At 50.1% G+C, this 12220-nt stretch overlaps 1 protein-coding gene across 1 annotated transcript in view; it reads right to left on the bottom strand.

The window, feature by feature from the left end:
* DTX4 (deltex E3 ubiquitin ligase 4) overlaps positions 1-12220 on the bottom strand; it is a 42191-nt gene that overhangs the window by 10176 nt on the left and 19795 nt on the right. The window contains exons 3-6 of the mRNA XM_049892044.1: positions 8486-8547; positions 7981-8142; positions 4925-4986; positions 3874-4026 (exon numbers count right to left, since the gene is read on the bottom strand). Of these exons, the coding sequence (XP_049748001.1) occupies positions 3874-4026; positions 4925-4986; positions 7981-8142; positions 8486-8547 (439 nt within the window). The remainder of the gene's footprint in view (positions 1-3873; positions 4027-4924; positions 4987-7980; positions 8143-8485; positions 8548-12220) is intronic.

The raw sequence follows: 12220 nt of genomic DNA, 5'->3' as shown, positions 1-12220 counted from the left end.
GACCTGGTGGTCTACTCTCATAAAGATTAAAGCCTAGGAAACCCTATGGGGCAGTTCTGCTCTGTCCTATAGGGCTGCTAAGAGTCAAATCCACTCCAAGGCACATAACTACCACATGTGCTGCAATAAATGGGGCGACTTTCAGAAAATGATCCTGAAAGAGTAGATATGATTTGGCTTAGAAGAATGGGGGATAAGGTCTGCATAAATAACTAGAGGAGGGAAGAATATCATTAAAATATTTTAAATCTGAAGCACAGCGAGATTAAAGGTCCGTCTATATCCCATGGCTGTTGGTGGGGAGGCTCTGGGTGCAGGGATGGAGAGGCTGTGGTTACACAGCAGGGCCTGTTAGTGGGGAGGCTCTGGGAGCAGGGATGTAGGGGGTGTGGTTACACAGCAGGGCCTGTTGGTGGGGAGGCTCTGGGTGCAGGGATGGAGGGGCTGTGGTTACACAGCAGGGCCTGTTGGTGGGGAGGCTCTGGGTGCAGGGATGGAGGGGCTGTGGTTGCACAGCAGGGCCTGTTGGTGGGGAGGCTCTGGGTGCAGGGATGTAGGGGCTGTGGTTGCACAGCAGGGCCTGTGGGTGGGAGGCTCTGGGTGCAGGGATGGAGGAGCTGTGGTTGCACAGCAGGGCCTGTTGGTGGGAGGCTCTGGGTGCAGGGATGTAGGGGCTGTGGTTGCACAGCAGGGCCTGTTGGTGGGAGGCTCTGGGTGCAGGGATGGAGGGGCTGTGGTTGCACAGCAGGGCCTGTTGGTGGGAGGCTCTGGGTGCAGGGATGGAGGGGCTGTGGTTACACAGCAGGGCCTGTTGGTGGGGAGGCTCTGGGTGCAGGGATGTAGGGGCTGTGGTTACACAGCAGGGCCTGTTGGTGGGAGGCTCTGGGTGCAGGGATGGAGGGGCTGTGGTTGCTCAGCAGGGCCTGTTGGTGGGAGGCTCTGGGTGCAGGGATGTAGGGGCTGTGGTTACACAGCAGGGCCTGTTGGTGGGGAGGCTCTGGGTGCAGGGATGGAGGGGCTGTGGTTACACAGCAGGGCCTGTTGGTGGGGAGGCTCTGGGTGCAGGGATGTAGGGGCTGTGGTTACACAGCAGGGCCTGTTGGTGGGAGGCTCTGGGTGCAGGGATATAGGGGGTGTGGTTGCACAGCAGGGCCTGTGGCTGGGAGGCTCTGGGTGCAGGGATGTAGGGGCTGTGGTTGCACAGCAGGGCCTGTTGGTGGGGAGGCTCTGGGTGCAGGGATGGAGGTGCTATGGTTGCACAGCAGGGCCTATTGGTGGGGAGGCTCTGGGTGCAGGGATGTAGGGGCTGTGGTTGCACAGCAGGGCCTGTGGCTGGGAGGCTCTGGGTGCAGGGATGTAGGGGCTGTGGTTGCACAGCAGGGCCTGTTGTTGGGGAGGCTCTGGGTGCAGGGATGTAGGGGCTGTGGTTGCACAGCAGGGCCTGTGGGTGGGAGGCTCTGGGTGCAGGGATGTAGAGGCTGTGGTTGCACAGCAGGGCCTGTGGGTGGGAGGCTCTGGGTGCAGGGATGGAGGGGCTGTGGTTGCACAGCAGGGCCTGTGGGTGGGAGGCTCTGGGTGCAGGGATGGAGGGGCTGTGGTTACACAGCAGGGCCTGTTGGTGGGGAGGCTCTGGGTGCAGGGATGTAGGGGCTGTGGTTGCACAGCAGAGCCTGTTGGTGGGAGGCTCTGGGTGCAGGGATGTAGGGGCTGTGGTTGCACAGCAGGGCCTGTTGGTGGGAGGCTCTGGGTGCAGGGATGTAGGGGCTGTGGTTGCACAGCAGGGCCTGTGGCTGGGAGGCTCTGGGTGCAGGGATGGAGGTGCTATGGTTGCACAGCAGGACCTGTTGGTGGGGAGGCTCTGGGTGCAGGGATGTAGGGGCTGTGGTTACACAGCAGGGCCTGTTGGTGGGAGGCTTTGGGTGCACGGATGTAGGGGCTGTGACCATGCAGTAGGGCCTGGTGAGGTCTTCCCTAGAGGGAGAGGAGGAGAGCCTGGAAAGCAAATCCTCCTCCCAGGATCCTAGAAAGAAAGGCGGTGAGGACAGGCAAGTGTGGATGGAGCAATGTGTGTAAAAAGCGCCATCACACAGCTGGAATCAAAGCTCCCCATGACATCAGCAGCATCTCCTAGGGGAAGACCAGGATCCTCTGCAGAGCTATTCAGAGACATGTCAATTCAAGCTTGAAATAAAAAGCTCAGATCCAGGGCAAAAGAGAAGGTTATTCTCGGTGATCAAAGAATGTGAACACAAGGTTCAGCATCAGAAAAGGGAAGGCGGGGGGCACTCCCAGCTATGGCCTGAATTGAACTTGCTTCTTGACCTTGGGTGAATCACTCAGTGTCTCTCTGAGCCCTTTATCCCTTCCTCCTCCGTGCAGAGGAAATAAAAATGCATACTTCGAAGTATTAGTGGAAAAGAGAACAAAGAGTGTACTGAGTAACATTTTTAAAGCAAGTTTTTACAGTAAATGCAAAGAGATACTAAAATAATCTGGAACACAGGCATCAAAATGGAAACAACATGCTAAGAACCCCCTTTAAACTCAAAACAACCTCTTGAAATGCAGGTCCCAATGGACCCTTTTAGCCTAGGGTTAGGACAGTGAGTACAGGATTCAGACTGGCATCAACCATTGGATATCGAGGACCGCCATACGCAAGTCTCTCTGAGTTACTGAGAAAAATCCCAAGGTCCACACTTTGGAAACTTCGGCCAAATGGGCTAAAGATGAAGAGAAAAAATTATAGCCATAATGCAAAGCAGAAATCAGTTTGAATAATAACAGTAACAATACTCTGTAAAGTAGGTATTATTTTACATCCATTTTTCTGGTGGAAAACGAGATCACAGAGAAGATCAAAAAACTTGCCCAAGGTCATTCAGCTGATAAGCCTGGGTCTGCCATCTCTCTTGCCTCTACACTTTCCCATTACTTAAGAGGAGAACAGAGCAGTTTTGGAAATCCAGACAGTTTTTGGATGGGTTAGAGACGGGGGCTTGGTAAAACAGGGTCAGCAAAAAAGAGGAAGACCCTCAACGAGATGGATTGACACAGCGGCTGCAACAATGGGCTCAAGCATAGCAACAATGGTGAGGATGGTGCAGGACTGGGCTGTGTTTTGTTCTGTTGTGCACAGAGTTGCCATGAGTCGCAACCAACTCGACGGCACCTAACAACAACAACAACACAGATGGAAAAATGTCAGGGAAATCTCAGACTCTGATGGAATCCAAGCTGGACCTGCAGAAGCGAGTACGATTTGAACTCATGGAAAGGGGGGTGTGATGAGTATTCCAGGCATAGGAAAGACCATGGGTACAGTTAACAACTTAGAAAAAGCTCATACATTGTAAGCAGAGAATGTGATGGTTCATTTTATGCATCAATTTGGCTACGCTATGCTTCCCAGGGGTTTGGCCACTAGTCTAGTTGATGTCATAGAGTAGTTAAAAAAAAACAAAAACACGTGATTAAATCAGTTGGCCTTGGGTAGAGCAAACTATCTACCATAACGTCATCTACTGCAAAGTAATATAATCCCCTTCCATAATGCAATCTAATCAATCAGTTGAGTCCATACCAGTGTAGGATGGATCCTAAACCTAATCACTTCTGAGTTAGAAAAAGATCATAATAGACACAGAGATACACACTGGGGAAGGCAGACACTAGAAGCTAGAAAGAGGCTCACAGAAGGAATTAATGACATAGCTGAGACCCTAATTTAGACTTTTAGCCCCCCCCCAAAAAAAACCAAACCCGATGCCGTCCAGTCAATTCTGATTCATTGTGACCCTGTAGGACAGAGTGGAAATGTCCCATAAGGTTTCCAAGGAGTGCACATAAGGTTTCCCACAGGCTGGCACTAACCTTGTTCCCATTGTTGTACATGGCGACCAGGCAGTAGATGTGGTAGATGTGGCCACATCTAGACAGCTTGCCCACCAAGTCAGGCTTGACTGTCGGCTGCGGGCCCTTGTAGCCCGAAGGGGCTGTGAGGCGCTCCATACAGATGGTGCAGTCCTGGGGGCGGGAGGGAACAGAGCAGAGAAGTCCTCAGATGTCACCTGGCCTGGGAGGATGAGGATTCTCCATGACAGTTCCGCCATGATCTCAGGGGTCAGATGTCCTATTATATTATCCCTCCTCATCTAGAAAGCCCATAAGCTGGGGTATATGTGTCCTTGGGTATCTAAATACAGTTTTGTCTATTTACACAAAAGAAATTCCTGAAATCATTCCTGGCAGATGTGCACATTAACTTGGGCTATAACCGTGCATTGTCCTTCCTTTGTGGCCTCCAATCACTTATGGGGGGAACAAAGGCTTGCTGACAGACCACTAGCAAGTTATATTTAAAGTGAACTTCTGAAAAGGGAACTGTTGCCCAAGTGTACCAGAGGGACAGCTATTTACACAAATCCAGGTCAAGGTTTCTCAAGCTCAGCACTATTGACATTCTGGGCTGGAAAATTCTTTGCTGTGGTGGGGGGAGGCGCAGGGGCTGTCCTATGCATTGTAGGGTGCTTAGCAGGATCCTTGGCCTCTACTCATGAGATGCTGGTAGCATTCCCCCATGCCCGAGCTGTGGCATCCAAAAATGTCTCCCTGGGGGGCAAACTTGTCCGCAGCTGCGAACCACTGCTTGATATCAAAACCCATTTTACAGTGAGTCCCTGTGGCTTATCATACTGACTTTCAGTCTGCTTCCAGTCGTTCCGCTACGCTATGCTGAAACAGCAGGTGGGTAAGGGTGACCTGCAGCCGTGGCTCTGGACTAAGAGCCCTGGAGGCTCTGACCAGCTTTGTGCTAGTCTGGACTTAGAAGGCACCTCCTCCCCACTGTATCCTGCAGGAAATTACAGCAGAGGCAACGCTCGCGGATGATGGAGGTGAACTCACCTACCTCCCCCACACTCACCTCATCTGGTGGGTGCCGGACTTTCTGCAAATACTTCTTCAGCACTTCCTCTGGGGTTTTACCTGAGGGAACAAGAGAATCTGTGGGCCACTGATGCAAAGATAAGGGACCAAACAGCCTTGCCGAGCGAGCATGCCATAACCAGTCCAGTTACTGTGCAGTCAATTCCAACTCCTCGAGACCTCATGTGTGTCCGAGTAAAGCTGTGCTCCATAGAGTTTTCAATGGCTGATTTTTTGGAAGCAGATAGCCAGGCCTTTCTTCCAAGGCACCTCTGGGTGGACTTGAACTTCCAACCTTTCGGTTAGCAGCCAAGTGTTAACCGTTTGTATAACCCACAGACTCCAGACATGTCATAGAGGGAAGTTATTAGCCAAGTTCAAAGCAGAAGAAGGGGGAATCCAGAATATGAAAACCCCTAGGAATTCGTTCTACAATTGGACTTAAATTTTTTAAAGAAATACAGAAGGCAGGAGAGCAAGAAAGGTGGTCTGAGGAGGTCGTAGGTGTTCACGCCTGCTTTTACCTCCTCCAAGTGCTTTCCTGATATCCTCCTGCCTATATTCAACAAGCCCGCTTTTTAACTGAGATAGTTAGAGTGGGTTTCTCTTCCTTTTAATCGAAGAGCCTGAACTAGCCCAAAGGATCCAATGAGATAAAAGAAATGAACCCAAAAAAACCCAAACCCATTGCTGTTGAGTTAATTCCAACTCATGGCAACCCCATAGGATACAGAGCAGAACTGAGCTCCATAGGGTTTTCTTGGCTGTAATCTTTATGGAAACAGGTCACCAGGCCTTTCTTCCATGGTGTCAGCTGTGTGGATTCCAACTGCCAACCTTTAGGTTAACAGAGATGAAAGCACCTTGTAAACTGTTAAACATTAAATACATAGTAGATATTCTTACTGTATTCATTTAACAAAATCCTAGGCACTGTCTCACTCTATAATGTGGTATTGAAATAAGATTTTTTTTTTTTAATGGGAAATCAGAAAGCCATAATCTGCAGCTTCAGGACAGTCTCCCTTGGCTGTTGACAGCACTCTCACGGCCAGTGGACACAGCCCACAGCAGGGAAAGGTGAGCAGGCTGGGAAGCATCCTACTAGGCTGCAATGCTTTTGCAATTTCTTTGGGGACTGGAGCCTTAGGAGGCAGGCCAGCCTAGAGGTACAGGATGGGATGACCCAGCCTTCCAAAGAGGCACCAAACCAAACCAAACCCTATGCCGCTGAGCTAATTCTGACTCACGGTGACCCATATGTTTTAGAGTAGAACTGCCCCATAGTGTTTTCTTGGCTGTAATTTTCACAGAAGCAGATCGCCAGGCCTTTCTTCCATGATGGTACCCTGGTGGCACAGTGTTAAAGACGTCGGCTGCTAACCAAAAGGTCAGCAGTCTGAATCTACCCACCTCTCCTTGGAAACCCCATGGGGCAGTTCGACTCTGTCCTATAGGGTCCCTATGAGTCAGAATCGACTCGATGGCAACAGGTATTCTTCCATGGTGTCGCTGGGTGGGTTCGAACCAACAACATTTCAATTACCAGCCTGTCTGTGCCCCCCAGGGGCTTCAAGGAGGTACAGAAGGACAAAAAGACTAGTACCACCCTGGACCACTCTCAACCCCTCTACACTTCCATTTTCTTACCTGTGAATTGGGGAACAGCAATAGCACCTACTTTAAAGAAGTGCTGTGCTAATTCAATAATTAACTGATTGAATTTAGCGCTGTGCCAGGTAAGCGCCCATGCGTGATAATAATAATAATAACAAGAGTGGGAACGTATAAGCTCCTGTCATGTCCTATCAGCCTATGAGCAAGACAACTGCATTAAGTTCATTTAAGCAGGGACATTCTGATAGCCTGGAAAAATAGGACAAGCAGTTGGGGAACTGGATCGCGCAGCAGCCAAAGCTGGGATGCGAGTCCTTCCCTCCCACTGTCCCATTTCTCTGATAAACATCAAGCTTCTAATAATTGAGAGCCTAATACTTGCCAAATCCTGGGCTAAAAGTATATTATGCACCTCGTCCAATTTCAAGTTCACAATAACCTTGCAAGGTTGGGCATTTAAGGGCAATGGTCAAACCACTGGAAACCCCGGTGGTGTACTGGTTAAGGGCTAAGGTCAGCAGTTTGAAGCCACCAGGTACTCCTTCGAAACCCTATGGAGCAATTCTACTTTGTCCCAGCAGGTCACTCGGAGTTGGAATCGACTCAACGGCAATGGGTTTTCACGCGTCAAACCACTTAACAACCAATACCAGCAAACAGAATTGCACAGCCCTCAGTTACTAACCTAAAGGTTGGTGGTTTGAACCCACCCAACAGTGCCATGGAAGAAAGGCCTGGCAATTTCCTTCCACAAAAATGACAGCCAAGAAAACCCCATGGAGAGCAGTTCTACTCTGTAGCACATGGAAATCGACCCAATCGCAGTGGGTTTGTTTTGTTTTATTTTTACCAGCAATCGGCCAACCGCAGTGCTGCGGCAGGGCCCTACGGTGCCAGGGGAGATACAGGTAGTGATCTTGTAGTTGTTGTGTTGTGGGGAGATACGAAGGGGTTCCTGAAAGAAGGACAGAGTGGCCAAGGCATCCGAGGGCTTTAGGAGGACACGAGACCTTGGCTATTTCCCAGCTATAACGTACGCATTCCAGGGTGTGTCTGATGGATACTGATTGGGAGGGTTTTTACCCCATTGTAAAGACAAGAAAACTGAGGCTCCATGTGGTCATGTGACTTGTGACAAAGTTGGCATTTGATTCCAAGCTGTTTTGGCTCCACCCCCAAAGTGATCATGATCTTAACACATTTTATGTGTGCAACACTTTATATTTTTGTTTCTTTCTCTTTGCATATTTTTATTTTTCAAAGTGAAATACACTTTGGTATAATCAACAGAACAGGCATTAAGCCCACTCAGCAGATGCAGAAGTTAAGGCCCAAACGGTTGTGCCATAGGGAAGACAATTGGTGGTAGAGGTGGTGCCCGGGCTGGGACCCAAGTCTTCAGACTCCCAGTACCCCGTAAGATAAGGAAGCTGGTACCTTTCTTGGCTTGTTTTTTGGTGGTCTTGCGGCTTGTGTTGGAAACCCCTGGGATGGATTTTATTTCACTCTTGCTGACGGGGGGTGGGTGTAGGACCAGCTTTGGTGGCCTGGTGAGACACACAGGCAGCCCCGCTGCACTCATGAGGATCCCAGTGATTCCTGGAAGAGCAGGGCACAGTGAGCAAGGGCTGAAGGGTTAGAGCCCAACCCTCCCCAAACTCCTTCCTTCCCAAGAAACCCGCTCTCCTTTCCAGCAGAGGGTGCTCCTATTTCATTGATTTTCTCTCCTCTACTGTTCCCAGAAATGCATTCAGTCACTCATCTTCAACAGTGTGCTGTGCTTTAAGCCATCAGTTCTCCCCAAATTCCTCCTGCCCTCCCAAGGGGACTCGCGAAACCCAATTCTCTCACCTTCACAAATTCTCAGTATTTTGTTCATTTATTTCATTACTTTAATTTTTCTCCCATAAATTAGTCCAACCCATGGTTTGGTTTCTCTTACCTGCCAAGGCAGGGTTGACAGGACTAGACCCATTCAAGTTCTTGACCGGGACGGTGGGGACCCTATGGTAGGAATGAGCAGATACATTACGGTTTTGACAAGCAGGACAAAATGGGCCAGCGATGGGGCCCCAAAATTGCACCCATTGAGGGTTTGCCCTTTCTTACAGAAACTACTTATCACTGCTAAGGAAGCAGTAAGTTCTTAACACAGCAGCCACAGGTGATTATTCAAAACCTAAACTGGACCATGTCACTCCTCCACTCAGAACCCTGCAATGGCTCCCCAGTTCATTCAAAGTCCTTGCAAGGCTTGCACGGCCTTACATGATCTGCTAACATCCACTGTCTTAGTCATCTTGTGCTGCCATAACAGAAATACCACAAGCAGATGGCTTTAACAAAGAGAAATTTATTTTCTCACAGTCTAGTAGGTTACAAGTCCAAATTCAGGACGACAGCTCCAGGGGAAGGCTTTCTCTCTCTGTAGGCTCTGGAGAAAGGTCCTTGTCCTCAGTCTTCCCCTGGTTGAGGAACTTCTCAAGCACAGGGATCCCGTGTCCAAAGGACATGCTCTGCTCCCCTCCCGGTGCTGCATTCTTGGTGGTATGAGGTCCCCAACTCTCTGCTTGCTTCCCTTTCCTTTTATCTCTTGAGAGATAAAAGGTGGTGCAGGCCCCAGCCCAGGGAAACTCCCTTTACCTTGGATCAGCAAGGTGACCTGAGTAAGGGTGGTGTTACAATCCCACTGTCATACTCTTTAGCAAAAAATTACAATCGCAAAATGGAGGACAACCACACACGTCCTAACCAAGTTGATACACATTTTTGGGGGGACATAATTCATTCCATGACATCCAGCCTCATCCCCTCATCCCTCTGGCTTCCTCTCATATCGATCACCTCTTCACCCTCCTCTAGCTCTTCCTCCTACATGCCAGACACGCCCCTGCCTCGGAGCCTTTGCATATGCTGTTCCCTTTGCCTGGAATGCCCTTCCACCAGATTTCTGTTTGGCTTCTTCCCTCAACTCCTTCAAACTTGGCTCAAAACTTACCTTCCCAGCGATACTTTCTCCGACCACCTTATTTAGTCCTGCTATCCCCCACTTGGGGAGTCCCTGGGTGGTGCAAACAGTTAAGCACTTGACTACTAACCAAAAGTTGGTGGTTCCAACCCAGCCAAAGGCACCTCAGAAGAAAGGCCCAATAATCTGCTTCCAAAAGGTCACAGCCATGAGAACCCTATGGAGTGCAGTTCTTTGCAACACATGGGGTTGCCATGAGTAGGAATCGACCTGATGGCTACAGTTCTGGCCACCCTGGGACTCCCAAGCCCTCTTACCCTACTCTATTTTTGTCTTTTCTTCATGGGACTTATGCTCTCCTAACTTAAGGTGTTGCTTATTATCTTCCCTTCTAGAATTAAAGCTCTACAAGGGCAGATATCTTTGTTTTGTTCAGAGCAGCACTAGAAGGCATTCAATAAATGCTTGTTGAGTAAAGGAAAAAAATAAGAAGCAGGTTCAAACCTGGTGCACATAAGAGCCACCTAAGGAGCTTTGAAAGAGAGCCCAGCCCAAGTCAGAACCTCCACTGGTGGGACCCAGGAGTCTCCGGAGAGGATGCTGACGTAGCTGGTCCCCTGTCCAACATTTGGAAACCATTGCTCTAACAGCTGTTACTTCTCCTTTTCCATGAGAAATGTAAATATCAGGAGGGGCCTCCTCTCCTTTCTGCCCTCTCCCCAGCAACTGGAACCTGGCTGGAGGGAGCCGTTGGCACAGCTGCCTGGGAAAGGCAAGGCCTCCTACAGAGTGACTATAAAAACATGGGGAGCCCTGGGGATGGATCTTGCTGCATTCCCTGTGCCACCCAGCTTCCACAGCTGGGCTTGGAGAGTGGAGGTGAGCGTGGAAAGGCCAAAGTCACTCATGGCTCCGGGAGCCACACAGCCTGAGAAGGCAGAAGTTCGGCTATAGGTGTAACATGGTGCTGTGGAAAATATTTGTTTTGTTTAATATTTGCTTATTGGTCCAGTCAGGAAATGTTTATTGAGCCTGACTTTGTGCTGGGCACTATGCTAGGTGCTAGGGACACAATGGTTAACAAGACACAGCCCATGGCCTCGGAGGGCTTGCCATGAGTTGGGAATTTGTACGTTATAATCCTTAACATAAACAGAGCTCGCTCCTACCAGCCACAATTCTAACTGCTCACAATAGAGATGATATCTTCAAAACTCATTAAATCCCACCAACAATCTATGCAACAGGCACTGTCATTAACCCTATTTTACTGATGAGGAAGCTGAGGCACAGAGAGATTAAGCAAACTTGACCAAGGTCACACAGCTAAGGATTTAAACCCAGACAACGTGGTTCCGCAATCCATGTCTTCACCTCTCACGATCCTGGCGTGCTTACGTCTCACGCGATCCATGTGACACCCCATGCTGCAAACCATGAAGCTCAGGGAGTGTTTCAAATAAATTCACAAGTAGCAAAGAGGAGAGCCGGAACGGGAACCCATATGGGCCTGACTCCACGCCAAGGCCCGTGGGACCTTGAGGCTGAGGCGAGAGGCCTCACTGTCACTCACACACCCATAGGATTGGTGCTTCCCCACCTATGTCTCCTCACTCAGGATGATACCGGTGACAGGCTGTGAGGAGGATACGAAATAACAGATGCCAGAGTTTTTGTGTCTCAACAGGCCACAGAGGCTACTTTTCTTCAGGATCAATCAAACGCAGATGGGGGACGGGAAAACTGAATTCAAACCCAGAGAAATTGGGCCAGGAAAAGGAGGTCCAACTTGATTCTGGACTCTGTGAGTCTGTGTCCTGCCCCACAGGGCCGGGCATGGTACAGGTGGACAGGGAGTCCCGAAAAACAAGTTCAGAGTCCTAGCCCTGCCCCGAACTCCTCAATAATGTTAACTTTTCTGAGCTTCCATTCCCTTATCTTTAAAGCTGTGTGGGTCCTGGATTAGAAGGCGCCAAGGAGACTTTTTGAGGATCCCCCATCCAGGTATCTAAGAACAAGGTGGTAAGCGAGCTCCTGGGTCCCCTGCTGAGCACAGCTTCTCCTCCTCACCCAGCTCTACAAAGAGGCTGCAGTGGAGGATTGCTCCTCCTGTGACCTGTTCCCCTGCTCTCCACCAGGGGGCAGCACACACTGGCCAGTCCTGCACCTGCCGTCCCCCTTACCATCTCCAAGGCCCCCACTGCAGCTGATAAGTAGCTGTGATTTGGCCGACAAAAGCCACCTTTGTTCCCACAAACTAGACTGGCAGGTTTCCACACCCAATCTGGTCAACCAGGAAATAACCCAATCCCCAGAGCACACATTCCAGGCAGCAGAGCTCGGGGGCAAGGTCGGGGGGGCGGGGGGGGGGGTCTGCATATGGGCTCCTGGGCACATGTGAACACTGTGGTGCCCACAAGTGGGAGAGGTACACGTCTCTGCCATGTCAGGAAAGGGACAACATGGTGGACCAGCTTGTCACTAGGCTCTGGGCAGCAGTAAGGCTTGGGGAGGAAGGGAACTATTGACTTAAGAAATACAGAAGGGTATAGTGGAAGGAGCCCTGGTGGTGCAGTGGTTAAGAGCTCAGCTGCTTACCCAAAGGTAAGCAGTTTGAATCCACCAGCCGCTCCTTGGAAACTCTATGGGGCAGTTCTACTCTGTCTTGTAGGGTCGCCATGAGTTGGAATTGACTGGATGGCATCGAGT

Source organism: Elephas maximus, chromosome 7, assembly GCF_024166365.1.
Source record: "Elephas maximus indicus isolate mEleMax1 chromosome 7, mEleMax1 primary haplotype, whole genome shotgun sequence".
NCBI classification, from domain to species: Eukaryota; Metazoa; Chordata; class Mammalia; order Proboscidea; family Elephantidae; genus Elephas; species Elephas maximus.
This window is presented reverse-complemented; position numbering and strand designations above follow the sequence as displayed.